The sequence below is a fragment of the Pan paniscus genome, chromosome 6 (genome assembly GCF_029289425.2).
Source record: "Pan paniscus chromosome 6, NHGRI_mPanPan1-v2.0_pri, whole genome shotgun sequence".
Lineage (NCBI taxonomy): Eukaryota > Metazoa > Chordata > Mammalia > Primates > Hominidae > Pan > Pan paniscus.
In genome coordinates, this window is record NC_073255.2 from 101,955,534 (window position 1) to 101,983,229 (window position 27,696).

Sequence of the window (27,696 nt, forward strand, 5' to 3'; positions counted from 1 at the left end):
AATATTTATTAATCAGTAATCTATGTTCTTTAGTGTACATGCATAGTGAATAGATAAGTATTTTTTAATCACAACAAAAACACAGGGGTATAAAAATGCTGGTTTAAGAGACTGGTTTAATGTCATTTCAGTGGCAGCAAAAGGCATACAATGAATCAGTGGCAGACTTGCGAATTGATTTTAGATCCCATTAGACTCGCTTTTTAACTGCTCAGCAGTTCCTGGGATTGCTTTCAGGGACCAAAGATACACAATGGATAAAATGGCAGACTGGAAAATAAAGATAAAATAAAAATGGAAAGTAGTCAATGGATGTGGTTTGATTTCTGATAATTTGAAATAATACTCTTTTTCACCTATAAATGTATAAATCTTAAAGCTGTATTTGGGTAGTATTACCAAATATTCTATCATTTTTACAGAAGTAGATTTTAAATTACTAAAGAATAATAGCAAAATATGCAAGGATAAAAATAATTGCATTCAATGAAAGTTGAATACCTATGGCATTTGATTTTTTAAAGCAATGATTAAAGGATGACCCTTCACATAAAGATATATTTCTCCAAATACATTTGTTCCTGCTGGAATTTCCAAAGACTCATAAGTACAAAATTAGACTAAAACGTAGCCTTTGGAAAAAAAATGTAATATTTCAACATTCTTACAGCTAGGGATAGCTTGAAAAGGCCCATTTACATTAGAAATAATAGAATAAAGAGTATGACCATCTTCTGATATTTAATAATAATTTATGCTATATAAAATTAAGTATTTGCTGATTCTTACAGTATAATTGGTTGATAATATACTGGTATTCATACTTTTCTGTGTATTTAAAATATTACATGATCAAAATATTAGGAAAAAGTAAAAAGACATGCTTCATTGCTAAACTTACTTTGAATGAGAGTTGGAAAACATTTATTTTTATTTTTATTTTAAGTAATCTATTTCAAAATATTTGTATTAGTGCTACAAATCCTAACTTTTTCCTTTTGGTAAAAAATATAGTTATATTTTTCTTTGATTGTAAAACATGTTACTGCTCTTCTTCTTGTCCAGGTAGAAGTAAGGTAGGTGGGTTTTACTTATCTTTGCTCAATCCCTAGAATTTCTACAGAGAGAATTAGTAGTAACAGAATAACTGTTTTGTGGGGTATTCTAGCACTAGTTTTATTAAAACACAACTCCCAGTTTATGTTATTACTATAATCTTTTAAAGGACTCTGTGAGTTTGCCACTGCCAAGGAATTTTACCAAGGTGACATACACTATTTCAGCATGAAGAATTTAATGCTACTTTCAAGAAGGTTCTTGATAATGCAAGTTGTAATGGATTTAACTTGAAATTCAAAGTTTTGAGTGTTTAGAACTAAGTATTAATAAGCACATCATATAGCATAATCTCAATGGGGTATAATATTGATGCCATTAGAAAGGCCATTTGTTATGATGGGCATGAGGACAGATGGTATACTGGCTGTGTGATGTTATGTAACATGTTGAACTTCCCTGAGCCTTAGTTTCCTCAATTGAGAAACAGAGATAATGCTTCTTTCACAGAATTATTAAAATCAAATTATATAATTTTGATAAAGCTATCAACCATGCCAACAATAATAGCCTCTAATAGTAATAAAAGTAATAACAACAATCGTGGACAATAGTTATAGCAGAAGATAAATTGGATAGAATAACCAGAGATTAATTAGGAATTACATTTTCAATAAAAATTCGCATAATTATTATAAGCTATAATGTAGTAAAGAAGTATAAATAAAGCATGGCTTAGTGATTCTTGATGTTAAAATTTACTTTTTCTAAGTGTTATATATTAAATCTTGTTTCTTTCTGTTCAGTTGCTTTTTGTTTTTTGAATTTTTTTTAAAAGAAAAGTGCATTTGAATTACTTTCACATATACATTCCCCAAAATAGCATTTTCTTTATTTACGAGTAATGGAGAAACTCTCCTTTGTGATATGCTATCAATGCAAAATTCACATAACTTTGCCTATAGTAGCTTAATGTTTTATGCACAACATAAATGCAGCTTAACACAGCTGATTTGTAAGCTCAGGAGTTAAAATTAAATGTGCATGAACCACAATATGCTATAAAACAAGTTTGACTAATTCACAAAAGAATCATAAACGCTTTTTTTAATGAGGAGTTTAAACAGTGCCATCACCTCAGTTATATTTCATCTAATGGCTTATGAGATCTGGCTATTATTTAGATATCTTGATGTTTTCATTTGAGAATTGTAATTTTACGCAGCATCTTTCACTCAATATCAGAATAGGGTCTTATCACGTCACTACTGAACTTTTACTATAGCCTCAAAAGAGGATGTTATGTATATGTCTATTAATTTTTCTCCCATATTTATGCCAGAAATATGTTTCAAAGTGAATCATGGCAATAGTGGTTTTGTCTGGCTGAAAACTTGCATGGTTCTTGACTAGCTTGCCTAAACTAAATTTGATCTTAACTTTCTCGTCTCCTTTTTTTGAAAAGCAGTAAACTCTATGCACACTGGGCTATTTGCCATTTCCCTGTTGGATTATAATCATTTATGTTTTTCTCCTTCCATTCACTGTTTCCATAGCCTATCTTCCAAATCTATTAATATCTCATCCATTTCCAAATTCCAGTTAGAATAAGATGGCCTTTGTTTACCTCATTGAGTGTTCCCTTATTTACACTCATCACTTTGTACAAACGAGGTGTGCACTAAGTATTTCTGAAGTGTAAATCCAGGAGAAAAAAATCACTCCGACATAGTCCCCTAAACCAGAACTAATCATTTTACTTTTCTTCTCCTATTGTATGGTGCTGGAATGTCCTTTTAAAGGTGCAGGTTCTGGATTCAGACATGAACTACTGAATAGCATCTTTGCCTCAGGTCTATGACAAAACAATCATGAAAAACCTTACTTTTCTCATTAGTAAAATGAAGATACTGAGAGTAGCTACCTCATCAGATTTTTGTGATAATTAAGTAAAGTAATACTTTTAAAGTACAGGATATATATTCACCGTTCAATCAATATTAGTTATTGGGAGTATGATTTGTATTATTGCAGATGTCTTTACCAACACCGAAGTTAGATTTTTGTTTCTATGTGAGCCCTTTGAGGGATGATATTTGTGTTCGTATTCCTTACAATTAATATTAGAAAATTAAGAAAAATTATTCCTAGGTTTTTATTAAAGCCATTCTTATCACTACTGAATCATTCATGTGAATACAAATTGCTTCCAAGTTGAGCAGTATTGTAGCCTCAAATCTGAAGGAACATAGATATGAATGTTAAGCCTCCATTATTTTCTAGTACTCTCTCAGATATATCTAATAAAACCTTTATTGCAGAAGGTTTGCTCATGACGCTTTTCTTTTTCACCTCAGTGCTGTTCTCATTACCTCATGCTGATTCTCATCCATGTCCCTGCTATTTCTACTTCCCCATCTCTCATCCTGTAGGAGAATCATGGTGCAATGCTGAGATTGAACACAAGGATACAGCTGACTAATCAGACTGCTTCCCCATGGAACCCTATGATGTCATTTTTTTTTTCTTTACACTGCAATTGCATTTGTATCAGTACAAACACATCTTAGCAATTTAGATTATGATATATCTTCTGGCTTGTTATAATTGCATGTGTATGCTTTTACAGCAAGACTGTTAGATCCATAAGGTTAGGTCCTTTCCATATAAAAACCTTTCATGAAATGTCATGGATAACAAGAGGGGCTCCATAACTTTGGATGCAAACAAAGCTATGACATCATTATCCTCCTTTTCACTATTCCAGAGTAATAGTTATTTATTTTATCTTCTCTTGGAAATAAGGACTCTTTCTACATATTTGTATATTGGTGAATGTCAACTGACATTATGCAAAATTTGAAGCTTTCACCATAAAATGATCTGAAAATTTACCGTTGTGTTAAAACCACTGTGCAACTATAACACAATGGTTTTCTCCCCCCACTCTCTTGAAGTTCAGTTGTGCAACATGTCAGGTTTGCTGGGTTATACTCCAGTTAGTTCTAACTGCTAGATTTCATTCAGTTTTGGTGACAATGATGTTTTTAAGGGGGTAAATGTAAAACAGTTTAAATAATATTATCATAAGCAACAATATTGGATTTCAACTATCAGATATTAATTTTTACACAAATGCTCATGTAGGTATGATGATCACCTGTCATTCTGCATTCTATCTTTGCTTTACTTGGTAGGACTGAGCTGTCCTATACGGGAGCTACTAGTCAAATGAAACTATTGAACATGTGAAATGAGACTAGTCTAAATTTAGTTGAGTTCTAAGTCTCATAAAAACTCTAAATTTCAAAGGCAGTACAAAAAAATAATGTCAATGTTATTAATAATTTTATATTGATTACATATTTAAATAATATTTTGGATATATTTAGTTAAAATAAATATATTAAAAATAATTTCACCTGTGGTTATTTTTATTCCTTTTAATATAGCTACTAGAAAAACTAAATTACATATGCAGCTAGCATTATACTGCCTTTGAACAGAGGTGTTCTAGAAAACTCTAACTTTGATAGACTCTAATGGAAATTACAAAAATGAAGTTTTAAACAAGGGTGCTAGTCTAAGCCCTATCACCAATAAACTGTGTGAATTTGTGTTAGTGATATCAACTCATATGACTTATTTCAAGATGCTAATTTAGGATAAAAGTGTGACTATTAAAGTGTGCTTTTCTACTTATCTGCCTTAAGAGAGTTTCTTGACTTATTTTTACAAATCATGGTAATGTTTCTATTATGAAATATGAGTTTTAGTCATTTTTTAAACCACAAGCTATCTGGCTTTGGCTGTGGAAGACAATGATCTACAAGTACTAACTGGATGAGACATTAATCCAGTAAGGAAAAGAGCAGTATTAAAGCTATGCAGAACAAATGTGCTAAGTCTGGAGCAGCAGAGAGCCATTGGGACCCATAGACCAGGGCTATAAAATTAGGGCAAGGAGAGTATCCTCTGGTGTGAACACAGAGAAGGAGATTGCATTATCGCTTTTTCTTTCTTTTTTCTTTTCTTTTTTTTTTTTTTTTTTAACAGAGTCTCACTCTTGTTGCCAAGTGGTGTGATCTTGGCTCACTGCAACCTCTGCCTCCTGGGTTCAAGCAATTCTCCTGCCTCAGCCACCAGAGTAACTGGGATTACAGATGCCCGCCACCACACCTGGCTATTTTTTGTATTTTTAGTAGAGATGGGATTTCACCATGTTGGCCAGGCTGGTCTCGAACTCCTGACCTCAAATGATCCGCCCACCTCAACCTCCCAAAGTGCTGGGATTACAGGGGTGAGTCACTGTGCCCGGCCTTTTACACTATCTTTTTAAAAACACTTGTAAGGTGTCTTCTAGCATGCTGTCAGAGTTACCACATATTGTATGGGGTTTTTTTTTTTTTGACAGTAACTAAGTATATGCTCTTTATATTTAAAATTAAGTACCAGCAAAATTAGAAAAGAAATCCAATTAAAATTAGTTATAGCAATGCAACATGACAATTACATTGCTATGTATACTGAAAAGTAAATACAATTTTGCAGTGTGAACATAGTCCTAGTACCCAGAAGCTACAGTCATTGCGGTGGGCAAATACACTTTCATGTGCTCTGGGATGATTTAATTCTCTCACCATTTTTCTCTATCTCAACCACAGCAAAATCTTCCTTCATACCGTGAACTCTGGCCTTACTTTGGCCCTTAGTTGGCAGAATATAGCATTTGCATATCGAGTCAGGCTTTGTTTCTTTCTCATTAGCCCAATACAATTAAAGGAGCATTTTTGGCATTTAAATAATCATAAGCTTCAAGCAAATGAGGGCACTAAAATTTTAAATTAAAAAAAATAAATTATGACTGTGGGATAGCCATCCAAATAATTAGAATGTGCTTATTTCATTTTTTCACATTAATATCAGAATAAATCATCACAGTTAAAAACAAGACTGAGAGATAACTTACTGATGTCCATTTATTAGAAACACATTGCAGGAGGAGATGAAGGTATTCTGATTTCAGGAAATTCAGTCTAAGTTTGTTATGCTACTTTTCTTATATTTTTAAAAAATAAAATATTTTTTTCTCATCTGCAGATTCAAGTTGTGTTTCCACTCTTAAACTTTGGTTTTAAAATGAGGTTATTTACACAAGGAGACAAAGAGGTAAAAAATGAAAATAAAAATAAAACATAGAACTAGAGTCGAGAGGCAAAAGAAGGATTATGAAGGCTGGAGGATGAAAGGGAAGATGAAAAAGTACCAAACAGGTGAACAGGCAATGGGATTTAGTGTTATTTTTCATGTTTTTGTAAATTTAATATTTATAACAAATTAATGGAAGCTTTTATGAATAGAAATTTCCTCTTAAAGTAGATTATATGGGAAATATGTGTAAGGGAATCAATCAAAAGAGGACCCATATATGAGAAAGAGTAAGTAGGAGATAAATAACTCCAGTGACTGTCTCACCCCAGTAAATGTAAAAGCTTTGATCCAAACTAGGTATTAGTCTACAAGGAATAGGAAAACATGTTTATGGTTAATATTAACTGTATATGATGTAGTCCTTATCTGCATTGATTTCTGGTGAATCAAGAAGTCATTCAAAAATCAGATACTATAGTGCTCACTTCGGCAGCACATACACTAAAAAATAAAGTACTATAGATAATATATTATTTTAATAGGTGATTGGGAATGGCATTATTGTACCAATATGGCCTTATAAAAACTGTTTAAATTTGTCCAAATACTTTACCTGGCAATAGGTATGCTATATGTGCTAAAACACAAAACTAAATATCCTTCAAGGTAAGAATTTAATGCTAACACTTCTATTTCTATCTGTCACTGTTTTTAGGGGAAAAAAAGCTGTCAAGTATTATCAGTAAAAAACTTTACAACTGAACATACAAGAGGTACAGGATAAATGAATGTTAATCTCATAACTATTGTGTTTATATATCAAATATTCAGGGAAATCAAGTCAAAATATAAAATGCTCAATTGAAATGTTTTAATTAAGGGTGTGAAGGATGTTCATTTGGATTTTGGTATCTATTTATTTAGCATTTTGAAATTTTTTTATTGTTTCAAAGTATGACTTAGGTCACTTTACTCCCTCACTTAAGCACTAGTTCTATTAATTTTGAGAAATAGTCTTACTGATAATATTTAGAATTTAGAACTTTAACAGTCCAAGCAAAAATACACTAGTGAGTTGTTATCTCAGAATTTATTAACTGCAAAGCTTCTCCTCAAGTACAAAGAGCAGATCATTTTAAAATTTAATTTTGAATATAAATGATGGTACTTTATTAAGCATAGTAACTTGTACAAGTCTATCTTCCAACATGATTCAAGTATTGAAAGATTAGGAAAGAAAAACCTAGAAACCACTATGGACTTTAATCACATTTGGCTCAGGTCCATAGTGCAAATGAGGGATACGCTGCATCTGATGGAGACAATGAACAGTTGAGTTGCCAATGAATCTCGACTTTTCTCACTGAGGCTAGCATGCTACAAAATAAATACAGACTCCAATGTAAGATCTCAGAAAGACAATCCACCTACCCAAAAGCAACTCCTTATTGTTTTCCCAAGATATCTGAATTTCTCAGTTCCCTACCAATTCGTAGAAATAAACTTGCTCTTCATTGGACTAAATAGTATAATAAATTGAAAGAAGTAACTCAACTAGAATGGGTTAGATTAGAAGTATAAATTAGTTGACAGAGCATTACCTAGTACTTAAATAACATTTTGGCCTGGGGCACTGTTACTAAGAGGATTGATTCAAAGTTTTGCATCAGAGCACACTCCTATTTCTAGTGGAAGGGAAGAACCAGACAAAACATTTTATTTCATATATAGATATATTGGTTGTCATTGTGGAAATGACCTTAGAGATAGCCATTAAGCCTCATTGCATTTCTTAATGTCCCTTTGGTTCTATCATAAATCTCAATCACGATATTATGAGAGTATTTATAGAGTTAATACAATTCAGCTCTCATCTGGGCCTGCCTTTTTTCTTATTTTAGATTTCCTGCCAGTAAGTAGAAAAGACCCATTTGGAATTTGAGAAAACATCCTGAGACATCTTCGAAAATCTGTACTTCTCCTAAATTCATACTTTGTTTTATTAACAGATGTAAATTTGAAGGGGAAATACCATATCCTGTAAGCCATTTGGGAATATTTTGCCTCTCAAGGATGACTCACACTTTTCATTTCAATGGCATGGATGCTGAGAGCTTAAACTCCAAACTCATGTGTACTCTAACTCTAAATCAATTTTTCCATGAACTCTGCAAGCATTTTATGATAAACACACACATGTGTATGATGTATGTGACCTCACTGGCAGTTTTCTGCAGTGTCAAGTGTTACTGGAAGATACCCAAGAATTGATTGACACATATCTTACAGAACTGGAGTTAATTAATAGGTCTACCAATTCCCAAATGTACCACAGGAAAGAGAAAATCTGTTTAAGACAGCAATCAATGACATACTGTGTGTGGTCAGGAGGCATTCACGATACAGCTAAAGTAGATTTTGGAATACGCTATTCAGGAGTGTAAATACAGTCAGGTGACACATAACATTTTGGTTAATGATGAACGGCATGTAGGATGGTAGGCCCCTAGGATTATAATGGATCTAAAAAATTCTTATTGCATAGTGACCTCATAGCCATTGGAAAGCCTTGTCTCTCTTTACATATGTTTAGATGAACAAATACTTATTATTATGCTACACATTGCCTACAATATTCAGTACAGTAACATGCTGTACAGGTTTATAGCCTTAGGAGCAATAGGCTCCACCATGTAGCCTAGGTATATAGTAGGCTATCCCATCTAGATTGGTGTAAGTACACTCTATGATTTTTGCACAACAGTAAAATAGCCTAAGGACATATTTCTCAGATTCTATCTCTGCTGTTAAACGACGCATGACTGTATTGCTATTAAAATGCCTGAAGAGTAAAAGAGGTCTATTTTCGTAACTAGAAGACGAAACTGAAGGTTATTTTGCAAACGGTTGTATTATTACTTTAAAGGAACCATTAATTTCTTCCTATAAGATCCAAAGCTATTAAATAAGAAAGTAAGCCCTGATTTCCTTCAAAGTGATGGGTTTTACTTCTGGGACATTCTGCCATATATGATGATAAGTCTATAATGTCATTTCCTGACAATGGAGTTTCAACATTCTTGAAAACAGAATGTAAGATGATTAGTTGTTTTAAAGGAAGAACACTGCAAAGAAAAAACTGCATGTTTAAATGTCCATGAAAGTCTTAATAAAAACAACAAATGATGTCTTTTTTTCTATGATAAAATTATTTGTAATATGTCTAGACAAAATTTTAAAAGGAGATTCGTCTTTCATTATTTCACATTGCATGGGGCAGGTAATAGCAAAGTACACACAAAATGTCTAAACTAGAATGTAGGAGAAAAATAAGTCCTTTATCTGAAAAGTTGTCCTTGAGAACAAAAGTTCATATATTCAAACTCTATGACAGTTTATGAACTCTAAGCCAATAATCCTGGCCTCTGTTTCTATTGCTATTTTATTTCTCACTCTCCCGATCTCTCTATTACTGTCTTCTCCCAATAGTAGAAGTATACACTGTCTCTTTTTTTCAACTTCACCAACAGCATAACAGTTTAAATCCAAAGGTAGTGTTTTAAGAATAATATAGATGAATTTAAAGCAGATTCTCTCTTAAGGCAGCTTAAGCATTGAAAATTAAATTTGATGTAGTCTAGACAACCTATATTGATAATATCTTTTCCAGAATTTCATAGATTGACTGTCTAGACTGCTTCAAATTCCCCAGGTAATTGCATAATCATCTTACTTCTGATCCCCTAAATAGTCTGGAACAGTATTTCACAATCTATAGTTATCATGCAAATCAAAATCACTGAGCTTCTGAAGGAGGACCTCTCTCAAAGGCTGTGAGTTTCAGAGTCTCAGGAAAATACTTGCATTTCAATCTCCCACCTCAGAATGCTCGGACGGGAAGCTTTATATATTAGCTATTTGGGTAGAGGAAATCCTGGTAAATGGCCTGGCTCCAGAACCTGTACCTCTTCATTTCCCCAGCTGCCCACCCATACAGCAGCAATGAGTAGTTGATGAGTGGAAGAGGAACTAGACTGTTAACTCTATTAAAATCTCAACTTCAAAAATCAACATTTCAGGAAAATGATAAAAATGCAAGAATAGCATATGGCATTTTAATTTAAATGACCATCAACATCATGTAAGCCTCACATTTAAAAGGGGGAAGTTAGGAGAGGTGCAGAATCACCCGGTAGCCATGAGAACCCAGTGCCATAATTTACAATATCTGATGAAGTGAGAAACATTTAAGAGGGCAAAGTGACAATTGCCAGCAAGCAAAACAGCAACACAGCTTTTAGGCTGTGATGCAGATTTATATTTTGTATTAAATACAAAATGTAAAAATACAAAATGCAAGGTATAGACTTGCATTTTAAAATATTTATAGTTTCTAATATTAATTGACTTTTTTCAGCCACCATTATCCATTAGACAATGTTTAACTTTCACAACTGTATGAGGTACAGACCATTTTCCTTACAAATTTCTAGCTTAGAAACTTAGATACAGAGGAGGTAAATAATTTGCACCAGATTAAGCAGCTAGTACCAAGCTGAGGTTGAATGCAAGTCCTGCAGTCTGAGGCTAGAGGATATGCTTTCAACAATGATGGGATTAAAACTCCTTGAGTTTCTACAGGGAAAAAAAAAAAGAAAAAAGGCAAAGGGTCATACCGTGCTAGGAGCAGTGGAAGGCAGTTAGAGGTAATAAGTCAACCTTGCATTTAAAATATATAGACACTGAGAATCAAAAGATTGTTTTTAGTTTGTGTTGCATGTTATGAGACAGAGTCTCAGAGACGTTAAATAATATTTCCAGTGCTCCACAGCTAGTAAGTTGTAGAGCAAGATCTGAAGCTAGATGTGACACCAAAGTCCAGTCCTTTCTGCTAATTTGTGCTAAAGGTTCAGCATTCCTGCTGGGAGCAGTGGCTCACGCCTGTAATCCGAGCACTTTGGGAGGCTGAGGTGGGTGGATTGCCTGAGCTAGGAGTTCGAGACCAGCCTAAGCGACATGGTGAAACCCTGTCTCTACTAAAATACAGAAAATTAGCCGGGCATGTCGGCTTGCACCTGTAATCCCAGCTACTTGGGAGGCTGAGACAGAACTGCTTGTACCTGGGAGGCAGAGGTTGCAGTGAGCCCAGATTGTGCCACTGCACTCCAGCCTGGGCAACAGAGTGAGACTCCATACTCATAAGAAAAAAAAAAAACAAAACAGGTCAGCATTTCTGATTCCATTGCCAATCATGTAGAGCATAATTCCTGACGCATGTAAAAAGTGCAATATCATGACTCATGTAAAAAGTGCAATATCATGCGGAGGGAGTTCTCTAGAGCTATCTTCAGAATATAGAAAAGTGAGACAATCACCTTGGGCCCAAGTTTTAGGACAACTGATGTATTACAATAGGAATTGGTTGAGAAGACAGCAAAGAGAGAGTGACTAAATCAGGTGCTAAAACAAATTATGTGTACAAGGTCTCCAGGACCATGTGCATAAATTTATCCCTAATTTAATCAATGTAAAACAAGCAACTTCACTAGAATTGCCTGTCCTAAAGTTACTTTTTACTTAAAATTCTTCAGTCTGTCAGCATAAATACTATACATATGGACTTATAAAAAAGAGAAGAAGGAAGGATGTGGTTGGGGAAATAGGATGATGAGGAGCCACTGGCAACTGGTGAGATCTTGGGAATGTGTCTTCCCTGGTTCATCAAGAAGAAAAAATAAGTGTGTTTAGTCTAGAAACCACATAATCTCTAAGGTGCTTTCTTACACAAAGAAGATATAACACAAACTGTTTTGATTTCTAATTCATTTGGGTCAAAAGACATATTTGTATCACTTTGGGACACTTCATGAAATTTAGGGAGAGAGTCTAAAGTTTAAGTTATAAAGAAGTAACTACCAGGTCAATTTTATCTTATCTTTAGGATATCAGAAATATTTCAAGAATAAGTCCTTTATTTGTTGAGTATTTCTGAATTCCAGTTTTGAAGAAAATTCTGTCATCAATGATTTTCTCACCACGTGAACACTTTTGTTCCTCTTAGGATTTTGTGCCAAAAATTACAAGAGGGTTTATAATTGAAGGCTATTGATAAGCCAAATTCACCAAATTGCTTTCAACATTAGCAACTTTTTCTTTATCTTGATTTTTGCTTAAATGTACATAATTTCCTCACTAAAACATCTTTACAAGGAATAGACAGATTTTTTTAAAAAACATATTTTTTTCTTTTCCATACCACCAAATTAATAACCAAAAATATAAAATCAAAGCTTAGCCAAGCAAGAATACAAATGTGAATAATGTGAGTCAAACTTGAGATCAGATCATTGTGCAAATGTATGGCATCCTATCTTAATCCCTAGGCAGAAGAAAACAACTGGGTGGCAGACACTTCTGGCTGAGGATGGAAAAGGAGGAGAAGGCTGGCAATATACAAATGAAGGAGAAAACACCACACATTCAGCCTGCTGACATCTGCTGCACATGCAAAACGGATTGGACTCTGTAATCCAGGGTGAAAACAAATGCTTTCTTCCTTCCTTCCTCCTGCTCCCTAGTTTTTGTTGAGTAATGTTCTCATTCTTTTTGCATTTACAGATTAAAATTAATAACAGCATCTGAGTTTGAAGTAGGTCCCACTGAATAGTGAACCACAAGCAAAATGAACTGAAGAAATTAGTAATGAAGCATTTTGAATAGAAAGGGGTCATGGACAAATACAATTTTTTAAAAGCCAGCGTTACCTCAGGATGATGTCCAATTTCAATGTAGGTGCAAATTGGATGAAAAGCCCCCGTTCCACAGGCGTACAAGTGAGTCTGATTATATGCCTTAAGTACCTTGATGAAATTAGCACATTCTTTCTGTAAGACAAAAGGAAAACCAAAGAGTTTCAGCAATCAGCATGACTGAGATATCCTCTAGGGTGCTAGGCATGCTGGAACAGATTTGTCTTTTGTTTTCTTTCTTTTTTTTTTGGCATCTCTTTCACAACATTTTAAGGACTTATTTATTATTCTATTGTTTTGCTTATATTATAATATGCATTAAAATATAGAGTTTCTTACTCTGGTGAGAACAATTATTTTATGCCCTTCCATCAGTCTTCCATTAAAACTATTTTTAATTTATTTATACAAAAGTGGAAAAGAAATTTAGACAATCAATAATCACAGGTGATTTTTCCAGAAATGAGGAGAGCACCAAATTGCTTGATTAACTAATGAATTAATCAAACAAAATCATGGGGAAAATTTACTTGCAAAACTCAGTTTTCAGTTCCATTTTAGGAAAAGAAAACAAAAATATAATATGACCCTCTAATAAATTACATAAAGTTTAAACATCATTAGTAACCCATTTTGGAAATATCCAAATGAGTATTCACATGGTAAATAATAAAAACTGCATTCAAATGATTTTGTTAAAGGCTATAGACTTTCTTATCTACTTTCTTTTTTCTATAAACATTTGGAATTAAGAACCAAATATGTAACTATAAATGCAGTTAAGGATCAAGTGTGGACAACAGTACAAGCAAGGTGGGCACACATGACAGGATTGGGTTGTTCCTGGCACTTCTAAGTGTGTCACACTCCCAAAGTCATTCTCTATGACTTTCCACTTTTCAAGTGAAAGCTCAGAGTGCTTTATGTAGTCAGTTGGAGCTTACAACTGAGGTGGTAAAATTATTTGAGTACATTTCCAAATGACATCTGTATTCTATATTTGCAGCTGATTATTTTTATCTTAATTCCATTGCCCCCATAAAAGAAGGATCAGGCAACCAAATTTAAGCAGATTAATTGATATTTAAATTCAAATAATTGCTGTCTATTATCACTTATTTTTCTAGGATGAAACCTGATGATGACCCTAAAATACATTGCCCTAAAAATGAATGTGGCCTATTTAAAGTAAAATGCGAAAGTTTCTGGTTATGACTCCTCTCTCCTGCTTTCCTAACATATGCTGAGTACTTTGGGGGTAACTAAAATAAACATAATTTCTTCCACTGTTTTGCTACACAGATCCTAAGTCTTTCTTTTGTCTGGTAAGGCATTACAATGTATAAAATTACTCTCTGAAATAAATTGATCTTGCAAGTTGTTATGAGGAAAAATTTCCTAGCTTAAAAGGTATGTGGATCTCATCCATGTGTCACTTAAATAGGGTACCTCTTAGGGGTAAAACTATGAAACAGATATAACTTAACTTCCACTACTCTTAGCAACAAGCTCTCCATTCTGTAAGAGTCTCTCCTCCTTCCCCAAGAGAATAGGGCATGAAGGCTTGGGCAGAGGAAAGAGGTTGTAGAAAGGGAAACATCTGATAAACTCATTTACAAACCAGGCATTCATGGGCCTTTCCCAAAGGATTTATCTGTATTCTTAAAAAAAATTCAGTCATTTGCAAAGAAGCCATTTTCAGGAAAATGTTTACTTTGAAACACGTAGGTGGCCACATACTCTGCTTTTATATAAAGACTATCATCTCTGATTGTGGGCTCAATATTATAGTATTCAAGATTAGAAATAACCAGTTCCAGCACCATATGCTGAAACCAAGAAATTGGCTGTGTACATATTGGTAAGCAAACAGATATTCTAATAAATAATAGTGGCAGACCCAGATGGATGTCTTTTTCATTCTAGAAAAGAACAAGATTTCAGTCTGCATGCCATGCCTTTAAAGATATGCATGCAATTTTTTCCACAAACCCCAATTTTTCAGTCCTATCAGTATCACCTAAGTGCCTCCTTAGAAATATGACAGTGAACTTACTTCTCCATAATAAAAAAGGAAAAACATATTTTACCAGTAAGAAGACTTGTGAACAAAACAAAGGTTCATGTCACCTGTGCAACTGTTATGAATCATAATGTCCCAGAATTTGTGGGCTCTTTATCTCTTATAGATTGAATAACTGACTAGCAATTTATAGTGACTACGTCTGTCCTTCCAAGGAAACTAGCAGATTGTAATTAATGACTGAAAAACTCTCAAGGTTCTTGCTAACTATGAAATTGGGCTCCACTGAATATCATAATTTTAATTTGTTCTCTATTAACTACTAAAGAGGAACCACTATAATATGACAACAATCCCCCTACAGAGTTGTTGGAACAAAATCAATCACAGGACCAAAGCTGTGAAACCTGGCAAAGGGTTCTACCTAGAGTGCTGATAACGGGAATCTGTCTGTGTTACAAAGCAACTAGACCCACCCTATTGGCCTAAGGCCTGGAATGATTCCCTTCATTTCCCCACTGAACTCTCCCAGTTGGCAGCAGGTTGTACTGTTACCATGCCCTGGGGGCAAGCTCAATATTATTTTGGAAGTGAAGGTTGATGCAAATAGAAGGGAGAGAAATTTCTTGGGCTTAGAGGATATAAAAATGCTTGAAATGAAACAAAGGAATGGAAGGAAATACTTTCAAATTTGGTTAAAAATAGTTGAGAGGAGACTCATCGAAAACAATGGAGGAGGAAAGTGCATTAAAAGAACTGGACAGAGAAGAAGCAAAAATTTGACAGAGACATTGTTAGTAAGGATTTGTTCTTAACAGAAAACCTACATAAAAGAGTATCAATCCTGTCATTCATTTGCCTTCATTCTCTAGCTTGTTGCTGCCAAGGTTTTCGAGTGTTCCAAAACAGGATATTCATTTTATTTGGAAGCAGCTTGGACATTCCTCTAAAAAAGAAGGAAGTGTGGCAGAAAAAGGAAACACACTTCACACATTTCTGCTCTAGGGAGACAGAAGAAGAGTGTTTCTGACCTTTTCTTGAACCATGACGATTCTTAAAACTCAGAATGTAATGTACTTTTTGGCCTTAAACTACTGCACTGCTTTGCTCAGCACTGGAGGATTTACAATGTAATAAAGAGAGTGGAATCAGTTCAAAATGAATTCATTTTTCAAACCTTGATCCTTTTTGGAATTTAAGTTGATGAACACAGACAAGTTTAGCAACAAGTTGGCAGTTGGCTTCCCAAGAGTCAGGCAACCATATTGACCTCTTATTTTACTGAAATGTTCCCCAGAGCAACAGTGTTATAGATTGTTAGCTAGAAATAAAAGTAAGGGCAGTTATAAACCAGTAAAATCCAAGGCCACACCTGAGGAGTAATGATTCATCACCCTTAGTGACAAACCACTTACCCTTATTTTTTTAAGGGCCTCTTGTCTTTTCAGATCAAATGGATAGAGGAATTACGTATAAAGATATTACCTGGAGAAATAAATTTAGAAGAAAATGTCTACCCCTAGAAAAAGATACAGGAGCCAAAAGCACAGTGATTCAAAAACAAACATTGCAGATATGAAGCACTGATTAGACTGTGTTACGCAGACTTTTCCTGGACGGTTACAAAAATAAAGTCCATCCATCTGTCAAAACAACTGCTCCATGCATGAAAATTAAACAGAATTGAGGTGTTTTTAACTAACTTCCGATAATTATACTTTCTACAAAAGAATATGATTTACCTCCAATTCCAATTACCTCCTTGCATGTTCTTAAATTCTGGATGGAGCAGTTAAATTTTACTCTAAGTAAGCGAAGAGAAAAGGAGAGAAGACTTGTGAACGTGAACAATCTCTATTCAAATATATTCAGTTCATGATTAAATCAAACAACTTGTTCTGGCTCAACTATAAATCAGTCCAAAATGAATGGGTAGCATATAACATTGACTCAGGTCAGTGAGAATTCATGTAAAAAGAAGAAAAAAAATGCTTCTATCCCATCGATAGTTTATGTAGAAATATTTTGGTGCATAATCTAGCAGCTGGGAAAGCAAAGGAAACCTTTTCCTATCATGATGGGTGGATACATTTCTGCCTGAAAACCCATTAATAAGCTTAATTCCTGAAGTTAATCTGTTGACTTTCTTTTTCTCTGGTCAATTTATTTGGCAAGCTAGCTGAATACTGGAATCTTCGTGCCAAAGCAGTAATCCGTGAGATTGTTCCTGTCACTCACTTTATCCCTTCCTCTATTTAAGCTTTTCCGCACTTATCTGGCAATAATGTTTAGTCTTTTTTTTTCTTTTAACATTGTGCTATTACAGCTGTAATCCGATCATCCATAATTGTGTTTAATACTTCACTATTCACTAAAGGAGGTTAGAAATCTCTTCTCCAAAGAGGCTTATCTAATAAAACTAAAATATAAACCATGTTATAATTATAATATTAGCCTTCTAATGTTGAATTTGTGACTTGGAATTTTTTAACACTCATCTTTTTAAGTGATGAATAGGCAGTTCTGTCCATTTTGGGAGGCATTTTTACCTTCAGTATTTAGAATATGCCATAATAAAACAAACTGAACTTTCCACATCAATGCTTTTATATTTTTTAGAGATTTGAAATAATACTGACTCAACTAACACAACAAAGTTACCATTATATATAGCCAGTTATTTTGGTATGTAGGCATATTCATAATAATTGAACTATATCACCATTAAACCTATGATGACTGAAAAACAACTTTTAAAGTGGCTTGAATTATATGATTAAACTAAATGAAGACTCTCTGTACAAGGCTCCCAAATTATTTTACTTAAATGCTCATTTCAGTTAAGTGCCCAATTTGACTGCTCTTTCCCCTCCAGATTGACTATTTGTTTTGAAGTCCTAGAAATATTGTTCAAGACTCTATAAACATTTTTCTTTCAAATTACTTGAAACCTTCAAACATGTTCAAAATGATTATACACATAGGCACTATAGACCATGCTATTAGCAAAAGCTGACTGCTGTGATTTTCTTTTATTTAAAGGAGTTCAAAAAATTCACTTTGAAATTCTGTGTGGACCATAGAAGCTTATGATATCTATTTTTAGGCTTATGTTTTCTTTTATATTATACTATCACTCTGATTCATCAGGATGTGTGCCATTCATTTGCATGATTTGATTGTGGTCCATTATATGTACCTAGCATAACCTTCCTTCACCTCATATTGCAATAAATGCAGACAATTAAAAATATTCTGGGAAATCTATATAAATATGTTTCCTACCGAACCAGGAAAATTATGAAGTACTCACAATCCTCACCCTGATTTCAAAAATGATATTCTGTGGTTTCCAATTTTATGCAAGGTGCTGAATATTTAGTATTCATGCCTTAATGCAACCAAGTCATTGGTTTACATGAAGTAAGGAGAGTTACAATGTAAAGGAATTTATTGTGGACAAAATTATTTGGCATATTTAATTCTAACATACATGCCTTTACCATAACAGAAATCATTACACATAAAAGAGAGATGAACTGCGTCTTTAATTGCATGTGAGATGTAGCCTTAGGGAAAGACAGAAAAACTGAGCCCATATTTTAGAGGAATGCTTGATTTCATTCACATCTACCTCCTTTCTACCCCGTCTTGCCTAATATCAAAAATTAATTTTTGTTGGAGTCTTTAATGTCCAAAGTACTGAAGTCTGTTTTATAGTTATAATATAAAATATTATCTTAATACATCTTATAATAATTGAAGACCCTAATCAAGTTTAGTGTTTGTGACATAGACACTGATGTATCACTTATTCAAATGCAAGTGCCTGTGGCATATTTCACACATATACTCTTTTCCTTTTCTTTCTTTTTTTCATGACCAAGTTTAGTTGCTTTAAAAGGAGATTAAAAAGTAGAACATTCGGAAAGAAAGAACTTTTACAATATAAAAAGGTTTGAAAAGAAGTCAAATGCCCATAGGGTAAATGAATTATCAAACCAGAGTTGTGAGACTCTGTTATAAGCTGAACTGCATTTTCTCAAAATTTATACCTTGAAGCTCTAATCTCTACCATCTGGGAATATGACTCTATTTGGGGATTAGGGTCTTTAAGGAGGTGACTAAGTTAAAATGAGGCCCTTAGTCTAGACCCTAATCCAAACTGGCTGGTGTCTTTATAAGAAGAAACTTGGATACATAAGGAGACATCGGGGCATGAGTGAACAGAGGAAGGACCATGTGAAGAGGCAGCAAAAGGACAGTCATCTGCAAGCCAAAGAGAGGAGGCTCAGAGGAACTCAACCCTGCTTACACCTTGAACTTGGACTTCTAGCCTCCAGAACCAGAACATAAATTTCTGCTGTTTTGGCCACCCAGTCTGTGCCACTTTATTATGGTAACCCTAATGGAGTAATACAAACATTAAAAAGAAAGTGGGTAATTGGAGGCAACCTGATGCTTGGTTAAAAGATACTTAAATTTACCATTGCTTAAAATATTTTCACCATCAGAACATATATGGTAACAGAATTTTGTCACCTGTCAGCCAACTTTGGATCTTCTGCTTTGTACAGAATTAGATATTAAAAAGGAAATTTTACAAATTTCATTTTTTTCTGGCACAATTTTACTATTTCTTCAAATATCGTCCATATATCATAATCTTCCCAAATATGCACATATATGTGGATATTTGTATGCAAACCGTATGTATATATCAACTTGTAGAAATAATTTATGCACACATTTAAATTTCAGAAATTTGGAATTTTTAAATTTATTTATGTTTAGTGATATGTAGTAAAGATGTTACTTATTGAAGGATATTTGCATTTGAAAAGGCATTCTCAAAAACTTTAAGAAAAAACATGTAGGACAAAACGAACAATTTCATAATGGCAAAACAGAAATTGGGGTAGTTACTTGTATCTCAGTCTTACAATTTAGAGCAGGGGTCCCCAACCTCCAGGCAGACTGGTACCAGTCAGGGGCCTGTTAAGAACAGGCTGCACAGCAGGAGGTGAGCAGCAGGCCGGCCAGCACTACCGCCTGAGCTCCGCCTTCTGTCTGATCAGCTGCCGCATTAGATTCTCGTAGGAGCGTGAACACTTTTATGAACTGTGCATACAAGGGATCTAGGTTGAGGTCTCCTTGTGAGAATCTAATTAATATCTGATGATCTTTGGTGGAACAGTTTCACCCCAAAACCGTCCCCTTTTTGGCCTGTGAAAAAATTGTCTTCCATGAAACCAGTCCCCGGTGCCAAAAAGATTGGGGAACCACTGCTTTAAAGTCAGTTAGACATGGGTTAAAATTATTCAGGCATTTTCCATTTGCTGTGTGACTATAACAAAGTTACTTAGAATCTCTGAGCCTGAGTCTCCTCAACTAAAAATGAGATTAATGATATATTCATGTAAATTACTTACCATGATGACTAGCGCTTATTAATTGATAGGTAACTGGTTATCCAATTCTTAAAATAATTAAACTTCACTATTGTTTGGATATTTCTATGACTGCTTAACTCTCACACTCTTCTACATATTATGCCATTTCACCAATTACAACAAGAGCTCCATTATGAATAGTTCATTCTTTATAAGGATGTAGTTAATAGAGTTTAAGCCTATACTTGGTGCTAAACAGAGATAGATTTAACAAAATTGGTTTTGAGTATTACTCTGTGCCCATTTCTGCTACCAAGGGCAATTGCATTTTGTTTAATAGAATTTCTATGAAAGCCTAGTCCTCTGGCAGTGAAGACTTATAAATTATAATCACTCTTGTTATCAAAGCAGTAAAAATGCCAGGATTCATTTTCTCAACACAACAGCAAATACAGCGTGCGTTAGTCAATAGCTGTGGCAGAATTGTATTGTGCCAAATGAAATAAGCTGGAAAAATATTTCCTCAAATTCCCTTTTCTATAGGTTGGTTTAGGCTGGCTATCAACAAAATCTGCATGAGATTTGGGAGGTATAAATTAAGCTGCAACCATTACATTCCCCAGGTTGTTCTGATCTGCTGGCCACGTTGTTAGCGTGGGGCAGTACCTGGGCCTCCAGGTCCTCTGGCTTCCACCAAATCTCATTTGTTAGTTTCTACAAGACTGAGTCCTGATACTTGTATAGCTCCATGACAAAAGACATCAGTTTCTTCTTTAAGTCACCCAAATCGACCCAAAGAAAGTTAGAGGTAGTAAAAGACACTATGGTCTTAGTTTGTGATTGTGGGTCTCAGTTGTCCTTGCTCTTCCTACTTCATGTTCGGCTTTTCCTCTATAAACATAAACAACTGTAGTTACCTACAACAACTTCACGCCCACTGCCTGTCTCAGGCAGTAGCCTTCCATAGAGTTCTTCACCAGCTCTCATGATTGTATAAGGTCTAATTCCCATAATAAAACTTTTTCCATATCAATCACACAGTTGGTCTCTGGTAAAACCATGATGAAAAGATATATCTTACAGCCATAGACTAGCTCATTGTGATATGTAATATAAAGGGAACATAAATTTGGCCTATTTAAAAATACACACATGCTTGTTGTAAGAACTAATGACTAAAGGTCATTAGTTAATAATTTTATTTACTTCTAAATATGAATGATTTCTGCTTTTTAAGTGCATATTAAATTCTATAATCAATAAGTTATATTAATTTTGGTATCATTTCAAGCACAATACTAAAAAAACTATCTTTTAGCATTGAATACATATGGAATAAACACATGCACACATGTATGCATACATAATAGTTACATTTAACACCATGTATAGCATGGATAGTACAGTATATTTTGCACCTAATTTGAATGGAATAGTGAGAAGCTTCAGGAATTTTCTGCTCTTAAAGCCAAAAGTCAAGATTCTGCATCTCTAGAAATAGTGTCAAGTTTTCAGAGCTACCATAATTTTGCAGTCTGTTTTCCATGCTACCAACTAAAAAGTCTAAAAGTAAGTAGACGTATATTAAAATTAAATGGCAGAATTTTGGGAAAGTTTCATGATGTCCTGTGGACATAAGAAGCTGATGATTTTTATTGTTATTGCACAAATGATTTTTATGTTTCTAAGTCAAGTAAAAGGAAAATAGTCAAAAGTTGGTGATGGCATATTTGTCTTGAGACATAACACGTCTGAGTAAAATATTATCAGAGTACATGTTAAATACAAGATATGATGGACAGTGCACTCTCAGAAATGAGTAGAAATCCGCTTATGAAGATTATCAGACACATATAGAAGAATACTAAACACAAGTATTACAAACTACGTGTTAGTGGGACTTGAATCAACTTGCTAAGTATGAGGTAAGAAGATATTGGCCAAAATCTTTTTTCCTGAAGGAACTGGTCAAACCATGATAATAAACCTTCCAGAGTATAAAATACTTACTGTACTCTAAAGTATGTACACTGATGCATGGATGAATTATGGTGTCCAGTCAAATCTAAATAATAATTTGTTAACCAATGCCAAATATTTTATCTTCATTTCAGCCACTTAAGGATGCAATTGAAATTTTCAGTAAAAAAGGAACACAAATCAAAATCTCTAAATCTTCTGAAAGATGTTTATAAAATGTCTGTATTTCAAATGCTAGCCTTACTTTACCAAAAAAAAAAAAAATTAAAATGCATTTAAATTTTAATCCTGACCCTAAAAGATTTCCAAAAATGTAAGTTTATCTGTATGAGACTTGGTTCATGGCAATTCAAACATAATTAATACCAACCTATTTGGCTGTATTAGTAAAATGTATTAATTCAAAATATGAATACTACCTAATTTCTGAAATAAACTTAATGACAAAGTTTTATTTGCCATGTATCTTTTACCTTATATGCAAAATTTGCTTGTTAATTACTTGAAAAGAAATATGGACTTGTAACCAAATATGAGTCACTTAAACGAGTTAACATACAAAATGCATTTAGATCAATACCAGGTATAAAGCAAGCTCTCCATAAGTGTTGGATATTATTACACTGCTTCTGAAGGCTACAGTTAAACTGTAATTATTCAGTTCAGCGTACCAGATATTTACCCACAAACAGATACAGACATACACAGGTACATACATATGAAAATCTATGCTCATAAGATAAGGCATTTACTGGCAGTCATCAAAAATCAGTTATCTGTACAACTGAAGTGCCATCAAAATTCTTGATGAAAATCATATTTAAAATGGATAAACTGACCATATTCTTTCATTTGTAAGATTATGCAGAGTGTCCACATAAAATTGTAATCGATATTTTCAAAAATTATAAAGGGTCTGGGGTTTTACCCTATTTGTAAAGATAGCAAGTTAGCCTACCAGGCTTTCATGAACACTAACAAAAGATTGTGACTCAGGGTTCAGAGGACATTATTACTCACAAAAATAGTGCTAGCCAGAGTATTAGAATTTCTTGTGCTATTTCCACTGAGCATTGGGAAGAGGGTCAGGTAATACCTATACATGTGGTGAGTTGCATTATAGGAGAGGAACTCTGGATGAAAAAACCTAAATATTTTATAATAGGTATAGCACGCTGACCTTTAGATATTGATGGAGATGTTATGTTTATTGCACCGGACAGTGCGCATATCTGCCCTTTGCTCCAGAGGGAGACACTCTCTGTTTCCCAAGACCATTTGCAAACCAGCCTTCTACTTCAGAGAAAAACACTATCGTAACTGTATAAACAGCTTTTTCTTACTTTAAACTTAATAAAACAATTTTTTATGATACTTTAAGTTCGAGGGTATATGTGCACAACGTGCAGGTTTGTTACATATGTATACATGTGCCATGTTGCTGTGCTGCACCATTAACTGGTCATTTACAATTAGGTATATCTCCTAATGGTAATCCTCCCCACTCCCCCCACCCCACGACAGGCCCCAGTGTGTGATGTTTCCCCACCCTGTGTCCAAGTGTTCTCATTGTTCAATTCCCACCTATGAGTGAGAACATGCAGTGTTTGGTTTTCTGTCCTTGCGATAGTTTGCTCAGAATGATGGTTTCCAGCTTCATCCATGTCCCTACAAAGGACATGAACTCATCCTTTTTTTGGCTGCATAGTATTCCACGGTGTATATGTGCCACATTTTCTTAATCCAGTCTATCATTGATGGATATTTGGGTTGGTTCCAAGTCTTTGATATTGTGAATAGTGCCTCAATAAACATACATTTGTATGTGTCTTTATAGCAGCATGATTTATAATCCTTTGGGTATATACCCAGTAATGAGATGGCTGGGTCAAATGGTATTTCTAGTTCTAGATCCTTGAGGAATCGCCACACTGACTTCCACAATGGTTGAACTAGTTTACAGTCCCACCAACAGTGTAAAACTGTTCCTATTTCTCCACACCTACCCATCTGACAAAGGGCTAATATCCAGAATCTACAAAGAACTAAAACAAATTTACAAGAAAAAAGTCAAACAACCCCATCAAAAAGTGGGCGAAGGATATGAACAGACACTTCTCAAAAGAAGACGTTTATGTAGCCAACAGACACATGAAAAAATGCTCATCATCACTGGCCATCAGAGAAATGCAAATCAAAACCACATGAGATACCATCTCACACCAGTTAGAATGGCAATCATTAAAAAGTCATAGAGATCTTTTTTTAAAAAAGCATGCAAAAAGCTAGTCAGGGCGTCTGCTCATAAGATGTGAGAAATGTGAAGACCCATGAAAAACTATATTCCAACAATTATACATGAGAATTTTGAAATGTAATGTAATTTTATTATTTGATAGACTCCCAAATTAGAAGGTAATTCTAATTATCCACTTAATACAGTTTATTATGTCTCGATATGTCTAAAATAAAATTTAAAAAATTGAAAGTTCATGTCAAATTTGACCTTTGAAAAAGTAATGAAATTTAAGGGTTGACATAGGCATTTTGGAATGCACTGTAACTTTAGATGCATGTGCAGCTTTAAATTCTCATTGCATTCACTTGGCAAAAATTAGTGCTATTGAGGTCCTGCAATTTGAGCCACAGTAAACATGATAGACATTATAATATATCATATCATTAAGAGGAGTAACAACTAAGGACAAATATATAAAAATAAATCCCTCAAGAATTTTAAAAAGTCTCAAAGTTCAGGTGCATGATACAACACTTTGAAATGTATCCAAGAATCAGAATGTTATGAGAGTCTGCTTTTTTGTTCCTCTCAGATGGTTGAAATTTTGATTTCCAATGATGTTCAAAATATTTCTAACAGTCATACGGTTGCCATTTGGTTTTATTGAAATTTAGTGCAAAGAGAGATGGTTTAGTAGGATAAACAAAGAAGATTCAGAGAGCTATTGATTCAAAACAGATTCTTTTACCAGCTTAGAATGTATTCAGCTTTCATTTGCAAAACAGGGTCAATGAAGTTAATCCATCAATAGAAATGTTACTGTGTATAACAAACTGAATTTTAAGCACTAGAAAAATACTGAAAATGGGAGTAACGGTGAATAACAGCAGCCAGAATACAGGTATCTCGACTGTATTTATTTCCCTATCCAGGGTCTCTGTCCAATAGTATTATATACTGCATTATATATGTATTTTTCAAATAACAGCTCTCAAGTAACAGCAATGGAAAAATTCATGAGCATTTCACTACTCTAATGCTAAAAATGCCATAGCAATTTGAAGGTTTAGAATCTACAATACCAAAAAAGACATATTAATATGATGATTTGTTTTATATCCTGTACATTCAGTTCTACAAGAGAAAATTAAATGTAGATGAATATCAGAAATGTCATCACCAGCACATGCATGTACATGCATGAGCAGGCACACACATGTACATGCATGCGCAGGCACACGCACACACTCTATATAGAAAAAATATATAAATATATAGAAAAGCAATATTAAAAGAACAATAAGTGTTATCAGATAAACACATATTTTATATATATCGGATAAAATACATATATTTAAAATATACAATTTATTTCTTATTAATATATATTATCTGATAACCTTATATATATATATTTATCTGATAACCTGATATATATATATGAGAGAGAGAGAGAGAGAGCAAGAGAGTATAACTATGTGCCTGAGGCTACAGGTTTCCTCTTTAACAACAAAGTCCATTCTTTGTGGAATAGTTGCTTGAATTACAGCTGCTGATTTAATATATGTGTTTGGTGCAAAACTGGGCAGAGAGTAATGATGAGTTATATTACCCCAGCTGCATGAGAGAATGCGGAGAGGTTTCACTTTTCTGTATGATACCATACTCAGTGACACAGAAACTATGTAGGTTCAATCCAGTGGCATGTCCTGGTTTCTGGTTTACTGTGTTGTCATAGCCATAGGAATGAGCTTTTCCTTAACTAGGCATAAGAATGGCCCACTCTAAAAGTGCATAAGATTAGCCAGTGTCTTGACCCCTCTTTTCCTATTGTAGCCTTCTATCTGAATCTGATGCTGCAAAGATAGCATTTTACCCAGTGTGACTTGTTTAAAGGCACTTCATTTCCAGTGGACTTTTCGAGGAAATCAGTAGGAAATGGTAAGTGCAGGCTCCGGAAATCAGGGATAACAAGTAAGGAGGTTGTTTGTTTACTTTACTATAAATGTTCAGGTCAGTTCCTATTTTGGTTACAATTCTGTCTTGGAGCCCTGATGGCTGCCACAGCCACTCACATCCATTCTTGTGGTTTTCAGTATTACCCGAGCCCTTTGAAAGGAATTATTGTCCGTAAGTCACAGCTGACTATTATTTACCCAAGATACAGTGCAGAATTTCCATCAAACTGTCCTTTGTGTCACTTTGCAAATCAGGTGTCAAATGAAAGAAAAAGCCTCTTTCTTCTTAATATTTATTTCTTATTGTTTATTTAAATCATTGTTAAAAATAATAATGCTATTTATTTTCTTATGTTTATTAAGGAAGGGATGTTACAAATCCCAGGGATCCATCCAATAGCTATTTCTAAAATCATATATTAAGAAAGAAATGCAAAAATTGCATCTGTAAGTTAAAATCCAAAAATAACGAATGAATGCCATGAATCATCTTGAAGTGCACAAAATATGTAAACTGAGGCATTACTTAAATGAGGTTAACTGAAAATTAAAATAAATTTTAATAAAATTATAAATGAATAAAATATATCTTGCATAAAAAATGTATGAAAAGCAATATTAAAGGATCTATAAGGGTTATCAGCAAAATAGTATGAAATACATTTTAACATTGAGTAGAGCTGGAAGAAAAATATATTTTTCCTTGAAATAAAATATATAAAAACTTCTGTTTTCCTTTCACTATATAAATCATAATGGAGAAAATTCAAAATCTTGAATTGATTTAATGCAGAATATGAAGAAATACCAAAGCACAAATATTTTATAATGTTACAATTAATTAATTAACTGATTTTTGAAAACATTAAGGCAATGTTATCACACCATTGCACTTTTAAAAATGTGTGTCTCTCTATGCACTTCTATCATAATGATTTATATTTTTTCAGAATCTTTATTACAAGGTGCTGTGAAATGATCTGGTGTCACTCTATCAGATTCAGCAAACTCCATGTCTTAGATCCTTTTAATTCAGTTCCATAAAATTCATAAACATTTTTAGTAAGTGTGGAAAATGCAATGAAGTTGCCTTTCTTCTTTGAAAGTATTCTTGACCAGCCTGGCCAACATGGCGAAACCCTGTCTC

At 34.0% G+C, this 27,696-nt stretch overlaps 1 protein-coding gene across 7 annotated transcripts in view; it reads right to left on the reverse strand.

Moving 5' to 3' along the window:
- SEMA3A (semaphorin 3A) overlaps positions 1–27,696 on the reverse strand; it is a 553,763-nt gene that overhangs the window by 137,633 nt on the left and 388,434 nt on the right. For all 7 annotated transcript variants that reach the window (XM_034964343.3, XM_063606267.1, XM_063606269.1 and 4 more), the window contains one exon: positions 12,972–13,091. In XM_034964343.3, coding sequence (XP_034820234.1) covers positions 12,972–13,091 — 120 coding nt within the window. The remainder of the gene's footprint in view (positions 1–12,971; positions 13,092–27,696) is intronic.